Source organism: Cebus imitator, unplaced genomic scaffold, assembly GCF_001604975.1.
Source record: "Cebus imitator isolate Cc_AM_T3 unplaced genomic scaffold, Cebus_imitator-1.0 Scaffold39, whole genome shotgun sequence".
Classification (NCBI taxonomy): Eukaryota; Metazoa; Chordata; class Mammalia; order Primates; family Cebidae; genus Cebus; species Cebus imitator.
In genome coordinates this window covers 1,421,945-1,443,278 of record NW_016107354.1, presented here as the reverse complement: position 1 = coordinate 1,443,278, position 21,334 = coordinate 1,421,945, and the positions used below count along the sequence as shown (strand labels likewise).

General features: G+C 49.2%; 1 protein-coding gene across 1 annotated transcript in view; it reads left to right on the top strand.

Annotated features, from left to right (window-relative positions):
* Positions 1-21,334, top strand: part of GALNT18 (polypeptide N-acetylgalactosaminyltransferase 18) — a 369,718-nt gene that overhangs the window by 171,794 nt on the left and 176,590 nt on the right. Inside the window, exons 2-3 of the mRNA XM_017525727.2 lie at positions 1,551-1,743; positions 16,718-16,884. Coding sequence (XP_017381216.1) covers positions 1,551-1,743; positions 16,718-16,884 — 360 coding nt within the window. The remainder of the gene's footprint in view (positions 1-1,550; positions 1,744-16,717; positions 16,885-21,334) is intronic.

The following is a 21,334-nucleotide window of genomic DNA, read 5'->3' as shown; positions in this document are numbered from 1 at the left end:
TCTGTCTGCTTCTGGTGATGGAGCACCCCTTCCATGATGAGAGGGGCCTATGTTTTGGAAGGCTCCCCATTTTGTTCCCAGGCAGTCTCCTCTCTCCTAGATGGGCTTTTAGGAGAGCATTACGAGAGGAAGTGGCAGTCTATAGCCCCAAGCTCTCCAGCCTTGAAGACCTTGGAACCCTAGACCCTAGCCCATCTCCAGCTTGTACCTAAGTGTGCCAGGCACCCATCAGCTCCATACAGGCCAACAAGGGGATGTGGGCAGGTGTCCTGAGCTTGCCTCTCCTGCCCCTGACCTGCTTCTGTTTTTTCTGGTCTCTATCTCATTCCAGGTTCCTGGTTCCACCTCTTACTTCCCTCATGTATTTGTGAGCATAGAAGATGCTGTCCAGTGGGCTTGCCAACTCTGTCTGGTTTCTCTGATTTCTAACCTTGAATGATTCACCTGATGACTGTTCCAATGAACTAATTCCAAAGTCCTGGACTATGAGCCCATGTCCTGGCAAGATCTATCTTTTAGCTCCCATAAAAGAGAGATTTCAGTAACCTTCCCTTGCTGTAATAACCAGAATTGCCATTGGCTGTGCACTTGTTCTGAGACATAAACTGATCTAAGTGCTTTATACACTTTATTTAATGCAATCCTCACAATCTCTGGAGGGTGGTTGGGTATTATTATCTCCACATTCTAGGTGGGGGAATTTTGGTTTTGGGAGGTTGACTGTACTATGGTCATGTAGCCAGTACGTGGTGGAGCAGTGGCTGAAATCCATGACTGTGGATTTGTGACTTCAAAGCCTCTGCTCCTAGAGTTAGCGATGCCCCTCCATTTTTCTGGGAAGTTCCAGGGAAACCATGTGCTGGCCTTGACCTGCCTCCACCAAGTCCACCAGGGCTCCCATAAGCAGGGCCTGGAGTGCAGGGTAGGCTGGGTGTGGCTTGGCTGTCACCTGTGTCATTGATTCTCTCTTCTGGAGGATAGTGTCTGGAAGCAGCCAGAGACAGTCTGGCCAGAGTGCTGATAGCCAGGTGAATGTCTTGTGGTGAGCCAGGCAACTCCCCACAGGACCAGATGGTGGAGACGGAGAAGGGCTGGCAAGAACTGGGTGGGGGAGTAGACCTTCAACTTGGGTGCCTCAATGTGAAACGGGCTCAGGAGTTGTAGGAAATGGGGGTACAGGCTAGAGACAGAGAAGCAGATGCCCAGCTTGAGGGCTGCGGCCAGCATCTCTGGCAGGGAGGCACACTGGAAACAAAGGGGGTTCTGACTCGAAGCCATGGGGCATCAGGGTCACAACCATCAGCTTCTCGGCAGACCCTGTCAGGTATATTTCTCTATCTTCTGTGCCTGGCGGTTGTGGGTTAGATGAATGGATGGATTCATGGATGAATGGGTCTTTTGAAAGCCTGGAAACCCACGTCAAACCCAATCCCTGAAAGAAGGGGCTAACATTGTTTTACCAAAGGCTGTTGTGAGGAAGGGAAAGGGGTTGTTATGGCACATGCAGGGGTGCACTCTGACCCACTGTCTCCTGTTCCTTCTTTCTCCAGAGGCTCCTGCCAAGCCTGAGGAGGCGGAGACCGAGCCCTTCACGGACTCCTCTCTGTTTGCACACTGGGGCCAGGAGCTCAGCCCTGAAGGCCGGCGTGTGGCCCTGAAGCAGTTCCAGTACTACGGCTACAACGCCTACCTCAGCGACCGCCTGCCCCTGGACCGGCCCCTGCCTGACCTCAGACCCAGTGGGTGAGCAGAGTCAGTGACCGAGCCCTTGTTGACCTGCCATGGGGAGATGGGGTCCCCAGAGTGCTGGGAACAGAGCCAGGACTGGGCTTCTGGACTCTTGGGTCCCTTTCCTGAGTCAGCAAGGGCCTGTCCCCTTGGCTTGCATTAGGCAAGTCACTCTCTGCTTCCTTCAGCCTCAGTTTCTCCATTGGCTAAGTAGGGCCAAGGCTTTCTTCCAGCAGAGACTTTGAGGATTAACAATTTAATTTACTCCTTAAGGGTACTACAGTCATCTCAGATTCCCGTTAATATATCATTTTAACCCAATTAGTTGCATTTTTATGAATCATCTTTTTTTTTTTTTGTAAATTAGTTTTTAAAGTACATCCATCTTATGGGGCTAACAAGTCATTATATCTGACAGAGAAGTCTGTCTCGACTTCTCTCTTTGTTACAGAAGGATGTTCCTTTAAGGTTCAGTGAGAATTCTTATTACTCCCAATTATTAAAAATGTGGGCACGTACCACAGCTGAGAAAATCTCATTAATTTTTGTGAGCTCCCCCTACACTGTTTCCCCATTTTCTCCTTATTTTTACATTTTTTTTAAAAGCTGCAAACCACAGTGAGCATCTATCTGGAGTCTTTGAGAAAGATCTTGCTGCTCGGTTTGGAGGCTATGTTCTTTTAGGGAGAAGATTCAGTTCAGCTCCGCAGATATTTATTGAATACCTTGTATACTGTGTAATTGGGTACGGTTGTTTGTGGTCCAGAAAGAACCTGGCTGGGTTATGGGGATGAAAGAGCAGCCGAAGATGTCCAAAGGGAGAGAAGAATATGCTTTCACTTGCCAGCATAGACTAAGTACAAGGATGATACCGTTTGGCTGTGTCTTCTCCCAAATCTCATCTTGAATTGTAGTTCCCATGATCCCCATGTGTTGTGGGAGGGGCCGGGTAGGAGGTAACTGAATCATGGGTGGCGGGTTTCCCCATGCTGTTCTCGTGAGAGTGAGTAAGTTCTCATGAGAACTGATGGTTTTATAAGCGTCTGTCATTTTTCCTGCTGGCTCTCTTTCTCTCTCCTGCCACCCTGTGAAGAGGTGTCTTCCACCATGATCGTAAGTTTCCTGAGGCCTCCCCAGCCAGGCAGAACTATGAGGCAGTTAAACCTCTTTGCTTTATAAATTACCCAGTCTCAGATATTTTTTCATAGCAGCATGAGAATGGACTAATACAAGGGACAAAGCAGTGAACAAAACATACAGAAACCCCTGCTTCCCAGAGCTGGCATTCTAGCCGGGTGGAGACAGAGACTAAATAAAGATGTCAGATATGTAGTATGTTAGATGGTGGTGAGTGCTGTGGAGACATATAAAGTGTGAGAGAGACACACACCTGGGATGGGAGTGGGGAGTTGCAATTTTTCCAGGATGGTCAGAGAAAACCTCACTAAGAGGTGACATCTGAGCAAAGACCTGGCGGAGAAGCGGAAGCAAGCCATGGGGGTACTGTTGGGGGATGGGGGCAATTTCTTTCAGACAAAGGAAGTGGCAAGTGCAAAGGCCCTGAGGCAGAAGCACACGTGCCATGTCTGAAGGGGAAGGAGGCCCCTGTGGCTGGAACAGGGCGTGCAAGTGGGCAGTAGTTGGAGATGAGGCCAGAGGAGCAACAGGAAGCAGATCATTAGGGCAGTGGTTCTCAACCTTGGCTGCACATTCTACACATCAGGGGAGCCTTAAAAAACAATTCTGATGCCAAGGCCACACTCCAGACCAACCAGATAAGCGTTTCTGGGGTGGTACTAAGCTTCAGTATTGTTTGGAGCTCCTGGGTGATTCCAACGTGCAGTCAAGGTGAATCCCAGGAGAAAGCCTTCATAGGCTTTTGCAAGGAGTATGGCATTTACTCTGAGACAGAGATCCATGGGAAGGGCTTGAGCAGATTAGCAGTATGCTCTGATTGTCACTTGCAAAGGTGGCCCTGACTGCTGTGCTGAGAACAGACTGAGGGGGCAAGGCTGGGAGCACGAAGAACAGTTAGGAGGTATCCAGGTGAGAGGCGGTAGTGGCTTGGACCAGAATGGCAGCAGCAGAGGTGCTGAGAGAGGGTTGGATTCTGGAAAAACCCTGAAGGTGACCTCAGCTAAGTGCCACAGGGCCTCAGTCCACAGAGGAGCTGCAGGGAGCACTCCTGGGGCTGGAGAGGAGCTGGTCTGATGAGGGCAGCACATAGGGGCTCTGGAGAAGGGGCCATCAGGAATAGAGCAGTCTGGTTCCTGCAGGGGACATGGCTATGACCTTGGCCAGAAGAAGAGCCATGGACTTTTCAATCTGTTACAAAACACAGGCCCAGCTCAATACATATTTGTTCAAAATTAAAGGAAAAATGAAAAGGAAGCCATGGAAAGCATGGCTTTTACAGATTGTAACCTGGTTGTAACAATAACTGGTATTCACACAGGCCTGGATGTGCCAATAATCCCTTCCCATTTGGACCGTACACTGCAGGGAAGGTACGCCAGGCAATGGCGGATTCTCCCTGTTTCAGCTGAGGAAGCTGAAGAGCGTGAAGAGTGTTGTCTGAGGTCACACAGATAAGTAGCCAAACTGAGCCTCGAACCCATGTCTCAGATGCCAAATCGTGGCTCTGCCATTGGCCCAACACTGTTTATTTTGACTGTGCATGATGCTGCACAGAGAGATCCCATATGGGAGCCCTTCACCTTTGATTGAGAGAAGTGACCCACTCACTCTCAACTGTGAGAGGGATTTGCCTGAGAAAGGGAGGAACTCTGAAGGACTTTAAGTGGGCAGAATTCTGCAGTTTTCTCCTGAGCTGCTGGAGAGAAGCAATCGTCCTAATAGAAAGACCTTCCCTCTGCCCAGAGCCTGACAGTCTGTGGGGCTTCCACACCTCCCCCGTGGCACCAGGCAACTTCTATCAGCCCCTTTCTCTAGGTAGAGCCTTCTCGCCCCTCAGGGAGGCCTCTGAAAGCGGCTTTAACAGCGGAGGGCTCTCTTTGCACATATACTTGGAAGGCTCTGTCCAGCTCTACTTCAGCTCACGTGCCAGACGCACACCCAAGATTGGAGAGCTGTTGGTGGACCACACACAACAAGTATGGGCTTAGGTGAAACAGTGCCTCCCTTTGTCTGTTAGTTTCCTTAAAAACATCCCTGCCTTATAGCAAGGCCAATGCTTGGCTCATCCTGCTTAATTCATTTTGGAAACAGCTTTTCAGTAATTTTACTCTCATCCTATTTCAAACGACACTGGCAAACATTGATCTGGGAAGGCCATGTTTTCAGGCATGTTTCACTTAATTTATAAGAACTCCTTGAGTCTTCACAGTAACCTTCTGAGGTAGGTCCTGTGACTAGCTTCCATCTTACAGGACAGGAAACTGAGGCACAGGGAGATTATATCTCCTTCCCAAGGTCACTAGTGGCAGGGCTGAGGCAGGCAGTCTGGCAACAGAATTTGTGCCTGTAACCACTGTCCCACACTGCCTTGAGGTGTCCATTTATGTCACTTTAATGGGAGTGGCGGGCCTGCATTAACAATATAGCACTGGGCATTTGCTGATCAGTTTGGAGGGAGGAAGGTCTGCCTCTATATGCTGGAAAAAGCTGTTTTAGCGAACATGAAACCCTGTGCCGTGGCTCAGAATGATGCCCGGGCTCTGGCTAATGTTGGGATTTGGACTGAGGTGTGAGGGTCAGCACATGGAGAGGAAGCCCACAGTCACGGCAGCCTCTGGAAGATTCACACTGTGTGGCTCTTGCCATAGCCTGAGCTCCTGCGCCTCTTGTGAATTCCAGTTTGCTCTACGGGACATCTGTCCCTGCTACCTGTATTCTGCATTTGGCTCTTGGTATTCTTGCCTCTGCTCTTCCAAATTCTAACCCTGATGTTATTCTTGGCTTCATTCCTAGATCCAAAAGTGAATGTTCAGAATCCTGGCCCACCCTCCTTTCTGTCACCTCTAGCTGGTCGCTTGCTTTGTCTCCTTTTTTTTCTTGGTGCTGAAAGATGTAATCTGACCCAGCTTGTCATGTGGCTGAGATAGGACCACACTGTGCTCAGTGCCTTGTACACAAGACAGGACACAACTAGAAGGGAACACATCTGTCCAGCTGGGCGCTACGCCTCATCTGTTTTTTCATCCGGCCAACATTTACTGAGCACTCATCGTATGCTGGGCAGCCAGCAAAGCATCGGACAGGTGTCTTTCGGAGTCTACACTGAGATGGGAACCCAGACAGAGGTGGTGGGAGGGCAAGGTAGTCACAAAGTCTGCTGACCATCTTCCAGGCTCGATGGCCAGGAGGACTTGTCCTCGCAGGCTTTTAGTAAGGGAGGGGCTTGGACCTGATGGTCACAGAAGCCCTGTCCCTCTGGTGCCTCTTGGCAGGGAGGCAGGCCTGGAGGGTGGCATCTCCAAGGCACCTCCCTGTGCCAACTCCCTGGGGAGAGTTGTTTTAACAGTCCACACTCTAGAGAGACATCTGGGATCTGTGAACTTTGGGGGTCCTGGCTTCGTGGGTAGGCAGAATAATGGCCTCCCAAAGATGCCCACATCCTAATCCACCACACCTACAAATAGTAATAGGCACAGGAAGTGCACCAGTTTTTCCAACCTCATCTACACAGAGAGGAGACAGACTTCCTCAAGGATCCAGGCCCCTTGGCTCCTGGGGAAATCAAAACGCCTTTCATCCCCCTTGCAGTGTTGTAGCAGCAGCAGAGCAGGCCCCTCGGCCATGCAGGAGGGAAGACCCGGGGAGGCAGACGCTGCAGACTCCTCCTGGACCTCACCCATGGGGGACCTTGGCCAGGGCTGGGCAGGGGTTCGCTTCCTTCCTTCCTGGATTGGGAAGGTGCCCAGACTCAGGGTTGAAAAGCAGAAAGCTTCATCCCAGCTCCATCCCTCACAGCCCCAGCCGCAGGCTCCAGACACCCCGTCACTCTGTCTGTGTGTTTCCTCCTGTATCTCGGTGTCCACCCTCTTCCTCCTTATTGGTAGGCTCCAAAATAATCTAGGAGGGGCAAGAAGAGCAAAAGGAAATATCAAGTCTTGATTGGGGTGTGGACTATAGAAGTATACGTGTGTCAGAACTTATGGAACTGCACCCTGAAGCTCGGTGCATTTTACTGCGTGTCAGTGAAACATTATTTCTTTTTGAAAGATGAAGATGTGAGGAAGTGACTGAGGAAGTCCTTTGCCCAAGGGGTGGAGAGGTAGGAGGAGGGTACATCTTCTGGGGGGTCACTGAGAAGATGGGTGTGAGTTGTGGAGAAGCAGGGTTGAAGTGAGTGCCCCAGCTTGAGGGGCTTCGGGAAGATGGGCTTCCCACCCGTGGCAGCCGGGACAGGCAGGTGGCACATGTGTGCTTTCCAGTTCCGTAGCTTTGGCCTCAGACTCGTGTCACATTCTTTTCTGCAAGAAGTGGCTCTTGTTTCCAAACAAGGGGCACAGGAGAGTCGAAGAGGTTGTGGGTTTGGGTAGGAGAAGTGGGGGCTCTGGTCTCAAGCTCCAGGGTTGTCGTGTTTCCATGGCAAGTCTATGGCCTCCCTCCAAGGCAGCTCAGGGCCAGCAGATATTCAGAGGTTCCTGAGCCTGGTCAGTAATGACTTTGCCTTTCTCTTCAGTGTCCCCTGAGGCCCATGCCCTTCCCTCCCAGGGATTAGGATGGACCAGCTGTTGAGTCTGAAAGGTGGGTTAGGCCTTGGGGCTAGGGCATGAGGGGTTGGCAAAGGGGGTCAGAATATGCTCTGCAGCCCTCGGTGGGGTCAACCGGACAGATTCATACACAGGCTCATGAAAGAGTCCTGGGTCTGGAGCTGGAGATAGTCCTTTGAGAGCATCAAAGTGAAAAGGAGCTGGACAGGGTTGTAGCAGAGAGAACACAGCACAGCGCCAGGGGCACTGGTCTCCCTGGGAGCTCGTTAGGGACCATCTCATGGGGCTGTGAGGTGGGCAAGATTGTTTTAACAGTCCAGACTCTAGAGAGACATTTGGCATCTTTGAACTTTGGGGGTCCTGGCTTTCTGGGTAGGCAGAATAATGGCCTCCCAAAGATGCCCACATCCTAATCCCCCACACTTATGAATATGTAATGTTACATGGCAAGGGGGAATTATGGTTGCAGATGGAATGAAGGTTGCTGATCAGATGACTTTAAACCTGGATTTATTGGCTGGGCCCAGTCTAACCACAAGGGCACTTAAAAGTGGAAGAGGGAGGCAAAAGATAAACCAGAGAGATGGCGGCATGAGAAAGACTTGACTGGTCACTGATGGCTTTCAAGATGGGAGACAGTCATGAGGGAAGGAACGTGAGCAGCCTCGAGTTGCTGGAAAAAGCATGAAAATGGCTCCTCCCGAGAGCCTCCGGAAAGGAACGCAGTGCTGCACACCTCAATTCCAGCCCAGTGAGACCTGTGTTGGACTTCTCACCTCCGGCACTATGAGATGATCAATTTGTGTTGTTTTAAGCCACCAAGTTTGTAATAATTTGTTACAGTGACAATATTGGTATTGGGAAACCAAGACAGCATGCAGCCTGTTGCACTGGATCCTGGAGCTAGAAAGGCTGTGTGATGGGTTTAATGCTCTGCTGTTGCTGTATTAAAGTTTGTAACAATCATTTTTAAACAGGGACACTCTGTTTTCCTTTTGCATCGGGTCCCACACATTCTGTAGCTGGTCCTGGGGGAGGAGGGAGATGAATCCAGCAGGAGCGGGTAGGCCATGCCTGCTGGATCACCCCAGTGTTGCTGCCCATGAGGAAATGATTCACGAGCTGCCACTTGCTCACTTCCTGTGTGCGAGGTTCTGTGCAAATGCTTAATGTACACTTTCCCATCTAACTGTATCCTCGAGTGTCTGTGGGGTTGTTGTTATTATTCCCGTTTTATACAGGAGAATACCGAGAATTCACAAGGTTAGGAAACTTGTTCGAATTCCCAGTATTTTTACCGGGGCCTTAGGGTTCCAGGACACCTCTTTATCACCTTGCCCTGCCCAGCCCCGCCCAAGTGCGCTTTTCTAGTTTGGGATCTTGGCTCTGTGGAGGAGACCCAGAGGTCTCTGGACAGTGTGTTCTCCATGAAGGCAGCTTAAGGACAAAAGGTGAAAGTAAACATTCTTTTTTTGAGACGAAGTTTTGCTCTTGTTGCCCAGGCTGGAGTGCAATGGCACGATCTTGGCTCACTGCAATCTCCGCCTCCCAGGTTCAAGTGATTCTCCTGCCTCAGTCTCCCGAGTAGCAGGGAGGCATGCACCACCACGCCCAGCTAACTTTTTGTATTTTTAGTAGAAATGGGGTTTCTCCATGTTGGTCAGCCTACTCTCAAACTCCTGACCTTAGGTGATCTGCCCACCTCAGCCTCCCAATGTGGCCAAAGTAAACATTCTTAATCATGATTTTGCTATTGTGTTGAACATGCTATTTGTACAACACAGTTAGAGAAAAACCCTCTTTAAAGCACTTTGGGAAATACCTCTGGTTCTTGTTAATGTTAATTTCATTGTGGGCCAAGAGTATGATGTTATTCTTAAAAGAAAGGTAATCTTGAGCTATATTAATAGAAGTATAATGTTTTAAAAGAGGAAAGTGATAGCTTTGTTCTACTCTGCTGCTCAGATCACAACTGCAGAAATGGATTTTCAGAGATATTCAGAAAGTGAAGTATTTACAGGAGGACAATAGAATAGAAATTGGGTAATATGACAAACAGGTGAAATTCCTGTTTAGATTCTAGAGTAGTAAGTAGTTAAAACCTGGTTCTGTGCTTTCCAAGGCCAGGTCTCTCATTTATAAGCTGGGTGACCTCCAAAAATTTGCTTAGCCTCTCTGAGACTTGGTTTTCCTATCTGTAAATTAGGAATGGTACTGCAGAGTTTGTGTAATGTATGTAGAGCTCATGGGCCACTGCCTGACACACAGGAAGTGCTGTTTAGCTTTTAGTTGCTTTTATTATCTGGTCTCTGATTTGTAAAAGAGAAGACTTGGGAGAGCATGATCATGACTTTAATGACCTGAAGGACTGCTATGTGGACAAGGAGCACATGGGACAGGGCACTGGCCTGGCAGTAGATGACAGCAGGCACAGCAGGATGGATTACACAGAAGTCCCTGGGGAGTGATTTCTCTCCATCCCCAGAGTTCTGGGCATCAGAGGCTGAGCCCTGAGTGAGGCTTTGCTAGAGTAAGCCTCTGCCCCACTCTTCCTTAGAACCCACCTTCCCCTACCCTGGTGGAGCTATCAGGACCTGCCTTTCCCTGCCCCAGCAGATCAGCTCTGCCTCACAGGGGACTGGACTCCAGCCCAGGAAGGGAATTGGCCTTTCTCTATTGGGTTATGTCCATTTTCTCAGGGAGGAAGGAACCAAACTAACAAAGGTGACCACAGATGGTTGGGATTTTTTGAAGGCTGATGAAGGCCCACAATCACACAATCAGAAGCCACACAGGCAGGCTCTGGAGGAGGCAACGTGGTTTAAGACATCCTGGACAGCTCCAGCCTGCCATCCCCCTTGCCCCACTTCTGCTGTTTCTAAAGTGACTCATGTCCACGTCTAGGGTTCACTCACTGACAACACCCAGCTTTCTAACCATCATTTCTGCTGCCCTGAGCCTCGCTTACCACCTTTTTAGGATCTTCTGTGTTCAACCCCTCCATGAGAAAGGCTGGACAGGGCCACTGGTCATTCTTCAACATTACGAGATCCAGCTACACAGAGCTTCTGTGCTAGACTGCCTCACAGGCTCATAGCCAGCTCTTTGATGGCTATTTGGGGCTCAGGAAATCAGTCACTGATTTCTTGAGTGAACTGTGAGTCAAACAGAGATGCCACACAGCAGAAGATGCAGCAATCTGTGTGCAAGGAGTCACCAGGATTGTACAGCTCAAAGACAGGAACGTCACAGGAAGACAATGTTGGGCTTCAAGGGCTCAGCAGTATTTTATCGTATTGTCCACATTGTCGTGCTAGGCAGAATATAGCCTCTCCATTCTTCATGCAGATTTGACAGCCTGGAAACAACTCCTTCATTTTGCCCCTCCCTCAAGGTCTCTGGGTTGCCAGTACCACAACACCACTGTCTCACTATTGGCACTTCTGGGTGGGTGTGGAAAGAAAGAGATGGAAGCCATCGTTCAGCAGGGTTTGAAGACAAGCTTTGGAATCAAATGAGCCCAGGTTTAAACCCTGGAAGGTAACTTACAGACTCAGCTCTATTTCCCTCATCTGTTAAATGGGGACAAGAATGCTCTTTACCATACAGGATTGCAGAAAGGAATAAAATGGGGAAAATCATAAAAACATCTTACAAGTCTTGGCATGGTTTCTAGCACATGATAAACAGTAAATGGAAGTTTTTAGTATTATTATTTCCAAGTATTCTGCATGGAGTCCCTGCAGCATAGGGGCAGCAAACACCCTGCAGTCTCTTAGCTCCAGAGGCTATGGGGTTACAGATACCAGCCAGAAGGGGGGACAGTCTTGATTGCTCTCATGGAGGCCAATGGGAACCTCCACAGTGCCCTCATCTTCTGGTTTTATTATGTCCAGCAGTCTGGGAACTGACAGGCCTGGGAGTCTAATCTCGAAAGATCTGGGTAAGGTAGATGTATCTGAGTAAGGCTGGAGGAGAATTAAGCTAGTCCCTTGGGTGCAGGTAGGAGGCAGAGGCTGGAGTGAGGCCATGGTGGCCATGAGGGCCAAGAAGACAGTGCCGATCCTGGGGCCAGACCCTCTCCTGGGTAGGGGTCAGTGAGCCTGAACCCTTGCGTGCTGACTATAGCTGAGAGGGAAGGGACTCTCTAGGAAAAGGCTGGGGAGAAAGCAGGACTAGGATGACCTCCTCAGGGGCGTGGTTGCCTGGAATGCCACTGTCTCACCTTTGTCAGGTGGGTCCCGCCTCTCCACTCCCAGAGCCCTGGCATGGCTGGATGCTGTCCCCAGTGTGTCTTGGCAGACAGATCCCAGTTCACAGTCTACTTTGATCTTCATTCTAGAAGGGACCTGCTCACTCTTCCCACCCTGCACCCCCAGATCAAACAGCCTCTATGAACAATTCACTCCCATAGACTAGGGACTTGCAGACTTGCTGGGGTCAGAGGAGAGGATCTGCCAACCCAGGATGGAGGTGTCCCCGGCTGTAGCGCATGAGGTGTGGCCACTGCCCTGGGTCTTATCTGGTGGCTGGGAGCCGGGCTTGACCTCACTTATTCCTCCACTGCTTCCCCGCCTCTCGCAGGTATTGTGCAGCACCAAGGGCTTCACCTTGATGTAAATTTGCCTCATAAATATCTCCAAACAGTCCTGGGGTATCTCTGCAGAGAAGCCTCGTAAGTTGTTCCTCCCCATCTCCACATCTTCTGTGTGCAGAGCTCAACAGAATGGAGTCCGTCATGACCATCAATTATGGCTTATTAGACAGCCATACCCCTCCCCTCTCAGAGATGCCTTGTTTTTATCTCTAGTGGAAAATGGCTTGGCTTTGAACAGGAATAAAAGTAAAAAGGGAGGGTTTTATGGCTTAATTTTACAGAAGAATGTGCCTGTTCTCATAAATGAGCATGGACTGGGTCTCGTGCAGCAGTGAGTACTCGGGCCCCACAGAAGGGCTGGTCCAGGAGTGTGACTCCCAGAGTTTCATGTCCTCGACCCTCTTCTGCTGAGGTGAGCAGAGAGGCGAGTGTAGAGGCAGACATCAGGGCAGAGGGGAGGGAGGCTCTGGGAGGAGAGGGTCCTGGCTGCAGCAGGACCAGAGAAGAGTGTGTGGGTGACCTGATCCCAGAAAATCCAGGTGCTCTGGGAGGGCATCTTAGCAGTGCTGATTTGGGAGCAAAGTCCACGGGGTCAGTGCTGGGTTGCCAGGCCAAGAAAGTGGCTGGACTCTGGAGCAAAAGCGCTGGGCTTGGGTCCAGAGCGGTCCTCTCCCACACGGCTCTCGGAGGCATGTGCTTTCCAGGGGACTCGGACTACAGCACGAAGTCCTCTGTCCTAAGTTCAGTATCTTCAGTGATGAGGATGGCATGAATGGCATGACCAGGAAGGATGTGGACGTCTTGCTTGACATGCTCTTCTTCTTCTTCCTTCTTTTTGCCCCTGCCTTTCAGCAATGTATGTTCTGCTTCAATGTTGAGATGAAGATATGAACCACAGACTGTGTAATGATGTGGAGTGCACATGTGTTTTAGGGAAACTGAAAGGGAATTTATTCAACAAATACCAGTGCATCACGGTGTGGGGCAGTGGGAAGGCAGCTGTGAGCAAGGCCAGTCCCTTCCCTTAGAGCTTGTGAAGGGGGACTGCTCAACCTTGTTTGCTTAGGACTTTCAGTGCTGAAACTGGGAAGGTCCTGGGCAAACTGGGATGAGTTGGCCACCCTATCTAGTCACGATGGTGGCAAGGGGGTGTTTCCTGTGGCATTTGCTGGTTGGGAGGGAGGGAAAGTTGGCAAATGTGTGAGATAGAAGAGCCTGAATCTTGTGGAAAGAAGCCATGTGAGTGATCCTTTCTTCCCACTTCCTTATTCTGTGACCAAGACAAGGAGCAGAGAGGGGAAGTGGCTCATTCGTGGTCACACAGCAAGGTGGGGCAGAGCTGGGAACAGTACCTGGGTGATTTCATTCGCTTCCAATGCTCTTTTCCTAAAACAATCCCTCCACATCATCTTCCTTATCCTACCCGCCCCTCACCTCTCTGCTCATCCAGGGCCACCTTAGGTCAGGTGTGGAGAAACTGAAGGCTGAGGTAAGGTGTCTTCTGATGCCAAGAGTGAGGCCACAGCAGCCGCATGGCTGTTGCTGGGAGGCCCCAGCTGTCCCAGGAGAGAAGAGAAAAGAAGGATTTAAGGAGGTCAGGACGTTTGGCCTGGAGGGATTACAGTGTAAAGAAGCCAAACACTTCTGGTGACTACGAATGTGAGGAATTGAGGCCATTAATGCAGGAGGGAGGAGCAGAGAACGGGAGCCTGCTGGCTGCAGCAGGGACCTGACCTTCCTTCCAAGGGAGGAGGTGTGTAAGAAAAAGGAACAGTCGGACATCAGCGGCAGCACACAAAACGTAGGCCGTAGATAAAACAAGCAAGCTCGTTAGCTTCGTTTCATTCCAAAACCATTCATGCAGTGCCTACTCAGTGCCAGACTGTGGTCCAAGGTTGGGAGACAGCACAGTCCCAAACAAAGTTCCTGCTTTCATGGGGCTTCATTCCAGTAGAGCGGGGCAGACAATAAACAGGTACGAATTTGATGCCCTAGAGAATGCGTTCAGCTATGTTCAAATAAGTTTTCCTATGAAAACTTTATGTTCAGAAGTCTTTCAGGTGAAAACCCTGATCAGCAGGGCTTAGCTTATTAAACAAATACAGCATTTCATTCTGGAAGGAAAAAGACCATCAGGAGACCAGCTTCCAGAGACTGGCAGCTCAAACCATCATGGGTGCTGCTGGGAGGAATTAAAATTGGTCTCTTCAGAAGGGAGAGACTGGGCACTTACATTCAGAATTAAGAAGGGAAGAGAGGAGGGGGAAGTAGTTAACCCCTATCTCTGAACACCCTGGAGATTTGGATAGCAAGGCTCTGGGAATGCGGAGGAGACCCCCTGGCGAAGTGCAGAGAGATACGGAAGCAAGGTTTTCATTGCTGGTGGAGTTGAGTAGGGAGGACAGTGAACTTATGCCAATCCACTGACCTCCTTGGGAGCTGTCTGTTATACTTTATGTAAAAGAAGAATTCATGTGCTATTTGTTTGACCACACATGGTAGTACTTTTTAAATGCAATTAGCAAGTGGTGTGTGTGTGTTAATACTCATCTCTGTCAGTTTCCATGCCTAGGGAAAGCCCAGCTGCTGGTCTTGATTGCCATAAATAAATACTAGCTAGAGGACTAGTTTGACTGTCAACCACAAATCTTTTAATTGCTGTTATAAAAATTGTATTCACAGCTTTCTTTTAAAAAAAAATTGAAAAAGATCTGACAAGTTTAAGAAGTCATGCCAGTCTTTCTCCTTCATTCAGGTTCCTCCCTTCACCTCCATATTCCCTTCTTTCTTTCACCACTGTTCAATCAGCTGTTTCCCTCCTCGACAGCCACAGCACTGTTCCCTGGGACCCACAGGACCTTTGCATGACTTACTTTTCGTGCCATTGAAGTTTTTGATCCAATCTCTCATCCTCAGAGAGCCCTTCCTGACCACTCCTTCCACAACAGCTGCCAGGCATCATGCTCTCCTCTGGCCTAGAGTTTCTTTTCATCTTAGCACTTATATGAAATTGTATTTTTTTTTCTTGCATATTTATCTGTTTCTCTGTCAAAGCATAAGCTCCATGAGGACAAGGACTGTGGGACTGTGTCCACTTCTGCTGTACCCTCAGTGCCTATAACACTACCTGCCTAGTAGAAGACACTCAGTAAATATTTATTCCGTTAAATGCAAGAACAAATGAATTCTACACCAATCTATTAACTTGATTTTATTAAAATTAGAAGTACAAAGTAGTTTCGGGAAAAGACTGAACTCCTTCTTTCCCCCATTCCTCTCTGGCGAGAGAGGAGAGCTGGAAATAGAATGGAAAAAGTTTCTGTAAATTTCTGGTAACCATAGAGATGCTGATCGTAGTTTATTAATCTCATGCTCTTAAGCAGGCTGGGGCCCCATGGTGATTTCTCCAAATTGCTCAGTGCTGGTTGTCCTGCAGCCTTCCTCATTAAGGAAGAGCAGGCCCATTCCTATTCTGCAACACTTTAATTACTGACAAGCAGAAGCCCCTGCTATTACGCTCATTATAGTATGTTCTGACCTAGCTGCACCTCCTACTCTGGAGCAATGGAAAATAGTCGCCAGCCCTAAACCCTTGGAGCCTTCAGTGGGAACGCTCCTCTCCAAACCCAGGGCCTGGGACAGGGCTGTGATTGCTGCCCCATCCTTTCATTCAACTACACAGAAAATGGGAGCTTAGTGCCTTCTGGAACAGCATTTAGTGTCAGGCAGGGAAGGGCACTAGCAGTGGTCTCCCACCCATAAAGACTATGCTTGCAGAGGAGGGAACCGCCCTCAGGAGCCATGGCACTTTTCACTGTCTGGCCTCTATGGGGTCTGATTTCAGAATTGTGTGTTCCTCTTAGATGGGGAATACCTCAAGTCCTCAAGAGACCTCCAAATGCTTTCAGAGTTTGGGTGGGACTAGGGGGAAATGGGCCATTTAGGAGCATTGTCTTTCATGGCCACCTCTCCTTCAAGGAGAGACCCTGGTGCAGGTGTCGAGGACCAGAGTTGGGATTCTGTCTTGGTAACTGACTCACAGGGCAGCCATAGGTGGAAACTCAACCTCTTTAAATCTCAGCCTCCCCATCTGTGAAATGAGACTGGACTTGGTCCTTCTACCCCTTCCTCATGTTGAGACTCTGCTTCTAGCTCCAATACTGTTCTGGAAGCTATATTTCTATGATGAGTGAGGAGCAGGAGAAGTCCCAGGCAGTACTCCTTCTGGAGTGAAGGGAAGTAGACTTCGGCAGTAGAAGTCTCTGGGAAGAGGCATCTTTGTCTCCTGAGGCTGGATGCCTGAGGTCTGGCCTCACCTAGGTGTTGGCTGCCATTTTGGAAATCTTACAAATTTACTTTGGTTGCATTTCCCATTCCACTGGATTTAGAAGCATTGAGTCATGCTTCCGGTAAATAATCAGGGACTACCTGCCAGCTGCCATGTGCTGTCCTAAGTGCTCATGGCATTACTATTTGGCTAGCATAGTCACAGACAAATTCAACTCAGGTGTAGGGTGAACTGGTTTCAATGCTTGTGGGTCTTTCTGCTGGATGTTTAAGGCTCATGTTAGGTACATCAAAGAAGGGGCCCTTGGAAGGATCTGGACTCCTGAGCCCTCCAGCAAAGTTGAAGCCAAGACATGGGCTGGGTCAGCTCCAGAGGTGACTCCAGCTGAGACGCTCACAAATCTAAGTGCTTGGCTATTCTTTGCAGGTGCCGTAACCTCTCGTTTCCTGACAGCCTGCCAGAGGTGAGCATCGTGTTCATCTTCGTCAATGAAGCGCTTTCGGTGCTGCTGCGCTCCATCCACTCGGCCATGGAACGCACGCCCCCACATCTGCTCAAGGAGATCATCCTGGTGGACGACAACAGCAGTAACGGTGAGTGTCAGAGCTTCCCAGGGCCCAGGCCCTGCTTCCTGGCTGACATCCAAGCAGATGGTTCAGCATCAGGGTTCGCATTTGCTCGAGGCTGTCTGTGGCTGCTCTTTCTCTGGAGAATAGATGAGAAATTCGTGGTGGCCACTGCTTCAGAAGGTTCATTCCATCTGAGCACAGCCTCTGCATCCCAGAGGAGCCTGGTCCTTAGGTCTTTTCTCACAAGCTGGTCACTCTCCCGTCCCACATTTCAGTACGCTATGTAAGGTAGAAGGCCCTGACCTCCTACCTCACCATGTACACAGTAAATATGTCCAGTGACTGTTTTTCATGAAGCATCATTTCACCTAGTAGGATTCCTCAGCCTCTGCCTGGAGGAGTGTTCACTGGTGTTGTGTTAGCAGTGGTGATGGTGATGATGGTGGAGATGACGATGGAGCTGGAGGTGACAGAGGTGGTAGTGGTGGTGATGATGGGGATGGTAGTGTATGCGTAACTCAATAGCAGCAACAGACCTGTCGAATATCTAGCCTCTTTGCTGGATCCCCTGTTCCCTGTTCCACCTGTCCCTAGCCGGGCCCCGGGTGGCTTGCAAACACCTTGTTGAAGCCGTCATATCACTAACTCTCCTTCTCCAGCACTACCGGCCACCTGTCTTCCCTGGTGCACAGTTCTTGGTCTCTGATTCTTTGCACCCCCATGTGCCGTCATATACCATTCCAGACTTACAGACCACATTTTGAGACAGCTGAAAAACCAGTGTTCTTGATAGGACCATTTATGTGGATGTGCTTGTGATAATGCATGATTTCTCAAAATAGACTGCTAGGACGCTGTATCATAGAAACACTGAACTTGTGTTATCTTTTGAGCTTCCTCTGGTGTCTGGTAGTAAATTTCCTAGTGAATCAGTTGCTATAATGAGAAGTTCAGATGGGCAATTTGTGATTTGTTATCAATTAAAGCTGAAACACATTGGATAATTGAAATGTATTTAATCTGAGAAAGCGAATCTTCATTTTCATTTTATCATCATGTGGTAAGAAGTGTGGAGTGATGGGAATTTTAGAGATTTCTGAAGGGCATTGCCGGTAAATCATTTGACTCTCATTGCTCCGTGGACATGAAGAAAGGAAAAGGCATAGAGAATACAAATAGGCAACATAGTCTTAAAGGTAATTGCCTATCACGAGGGAGACAGGAGGGCTTAGTTACCATCTCTGATGGCTGCCTACCATCACCTAGCCTGGGACCCCAAAAATGGGTGCTTAAGAAAACTCTCATTCCCTAGTGACTAACGCCAGATAGCCTGACTAGCCTGCCCTGCACATTCCACCCTTGGGCTTCACCTAGGTCCGCTGATCCTCCTCACTTCTTACATTGTAAGGAGTCACAGGATGGAAGACCAGCATTCACAGATGAAAACATCTCCCAAGCAAGAGGCACAACTCCTCACATAATAAGAGAGAGGAGAATGGAGCACTATAAGGAAGAAATCTGGGAGCTGTTCGTTTCTTCCCTATAGTGAGAATCTTATCATGTCCTTAAGGATGCCATTTGGACTCTAAGCCATATGGAAAAAGCTGATATTGCGTGTGAGAAATTTAGATAAGGAAAGTGAATCAGATGTAGAGTATTTCCTATCTGAACTTGAGTTTGAACTTTATTCTGTAAATGGCAATAACCATCCAAAGCTTTTGGTCAGAGGAATGACGGGGTCAGAGCTGGGCAATGGAGGAATTTGGCCGTGCTTTATGATGCTGGCTGGGAAAAGGGCATCTTGAAGAGGGGAAATGGATGAGAAGACTATTGCAGCAGTAGAGAGAAGTCAGGGGCAACTTATAGGCCTGAGAGGTATTATGAAGGAAAAAATCTGTTGGACCATTTGGCTGAGAAGCCATGGACAGGCAGGCCAACAGAGAGCAGGTCAATAACAGCTCAGAGTTTCAAGCCAGGGTGATTCAGAGGATGGCAATGCATTGCCCTAGAGGAGGCAGGCAGCAGGAGCAATGCCTTAGAGCAGTAGTCCTTCATCAGGGATGCAGACAAGAAGCACCCAAGAGCTTTCAAAACCAGAGCTCTAAAGCGTTGTGGTGATGGTTCAGTAAAGTATCTTGATTGTGGTGTTGGTTACACAAAGCGGTACTTGTCATCATAACTGCATCGAGCTATATGTGCACCCCCAAACCAGTGCCTGTCTGTATGAGGAGGGATCTGAACTAGCTCTGTGGATGGTAGCCGAGTCAGTGGCCTAGGTTTGATATTGTGCTGTGGCTGTGTACAGTGTTACCACTGGGGAATACTGGGTGAAGGGGTGTGTGAGACCTTCCTGTACATTTTTGTGAATCTGTAATTACTCCAAAATATTAAGTTAAAACAAGCAAAAAGCTCTCCTAGAAGATTCTAATTCAGTGAGTTCGAAGAGGTTTCTAGACATCACTGTTTTAAAAAGCATTCTTTGTTTGTTTGTTTTGAGACAGGGTCTTTCTCTGTTGCCCAGGCTGGAACGCAGTGGCACAATCATGGCTCCCTGCAGCCTCAACCTCCCAGGCTCAAGCAGTCCTCCCACCTCAGCCTCCTGAGTAGCTGGAGGAGGAGAAGCCATCCACCATGCCTGGTTTATGTTTTATAATTTTTGTAGAGGCGGAGTCTCACTATGTTGGGCAGGCAGGTCTCAAACTCCTGGGCTCCAGCAATCCTCCTGCCTCGCCCTCCCAAACTGTTGGGATTACAGGCGAGAGCTGCTGAGACTGGCCTTAAGAGGCATTCCTAATGATTCACAGCTCTGTTAGAGAAACTTTAGCTTCATTAATAACATGTGGCTTCACTTTTGAACATATTCAGTGTCCAGTGCATGGTGTGAAGGGCAAGTGCTCTGGACCAAAGTCTGAAGTCATGGATTCTGGGGCCTTCTCCACCAGGGATAGGTGACCACAGAAAAGTCCCTCCGCCTCTCAGAGTCTGTTTCTCTCTGTCTAGAAAATGGAGATGATAATCCTCCCTTGCTTGCCTCACCTGCACATAGTGTGTGACTGTGAATTGATCCCTGTCACTATTACCCTCCCCAAGTTCTACCCCATTTCCAGGAGGCAGGAACACAATCCAGCCAGCCGCATGGCAGCAGCCCCAGAGGGGAAATGTGGGGACACAGATTTGAAGTCTCATGCATGGAGTAATTAAAGCCATTGACTGGAAGGAGAGGAGTTCAAAATGGAAGAGGAAAGACCTGAAAGATAGAAGCGTGAGAGAATACGGAGGGTATGTAGGTGTCGGGAGGAGGAGCGCTAGCAGGTGAGAGAGGAGGAGCGGTCGGGAGAATCTGGAAGACGGTGCAGTCTCTGAGGGCAGAGAGAATTTCAGGAATAAGAGAACCCACAGACAGGTGGAAGGATGAGGAGCCTGAGCAGAAGCAACTGGAGTTGGAAGGGACAGGACTGGGAAACCTCAGAGAGAAGCTTCACTGGAATGTTGGAGATGGGGGCTGTGGAAGCCAGATGAAGAGCAGGAAGAGAGGGAAGATTTTTCCTCGGGGATTCTTGACTGGAGAAGAGAATCACAAGCTCAAGCAGGAACTGGAGCAATGTTTTCCAAAAATCAAAATTAAAAATTACCATCCTCTACAGCAAGAAATAAAGTTACATCATGACCCAGGATGACACACCCACTCACACCCATACACACACGATGGGAACACGACTTCTAAGAAACAATACTTACCCTTATAATGTGTGAAGCACTCCACTATTTTCTATTCTGTTCTGTTCAATTCAATTCTATTGTATTTTATCATATTCTAGTTGTCTTTTCTTAAAGGTAGGTTGTTCTCGAGACCCTGAGTGCATATTAGAATCCCTTGGAGGGCTTTTAAGACATTCAGGGCCCAGGTTTTACCTCTAGTGATTTAATGGATCTGGGGAGTGGGGGCACCTGAGTCCCCTGAGGGCAGGGTTTGGAGCAGGGCCTCTGAGGAGGAAGGTGAGATCCAGGGCACAGAAGCAAGTGTTGCCTCCAAAAATAAAGGCCTTATCTTTCTCCTGCCCTGTGAGGGGACAGGGAGGTGGCGGAAGCAACACAGCTGTGGGGACGGGTGCCCAGAGGTACGCATGGCAGCAGACTCAGGGCCAGAGCAGTGGGTGGGCATGCTGGGCGGGGGTCTGGCTCTGGCTGGAGTTCCCATGTGGAATGGGACAGGGAGGTAACCAGGAATGGGGCTCCTTGACCCCAGGCCAAGCTGAACTCTCAAAAGGGGAAGAAGAGACACTAGAGTGAGTTCTTGGAGGAAGTGCCCTTAGGACATGGCTAACAGTCCCTTGGACCTCAGCCTGACTTAAAGGAAAGCAGCTATGAACAGACCCTGTGCCGGCTCCATTTGGGGGCTGCTTTTCTTGAGCATCTTACTCAATGCAAGACTTACCTACTTTCCTTCCTTCCCTCCTTCCCTCCCTCCCTCCCT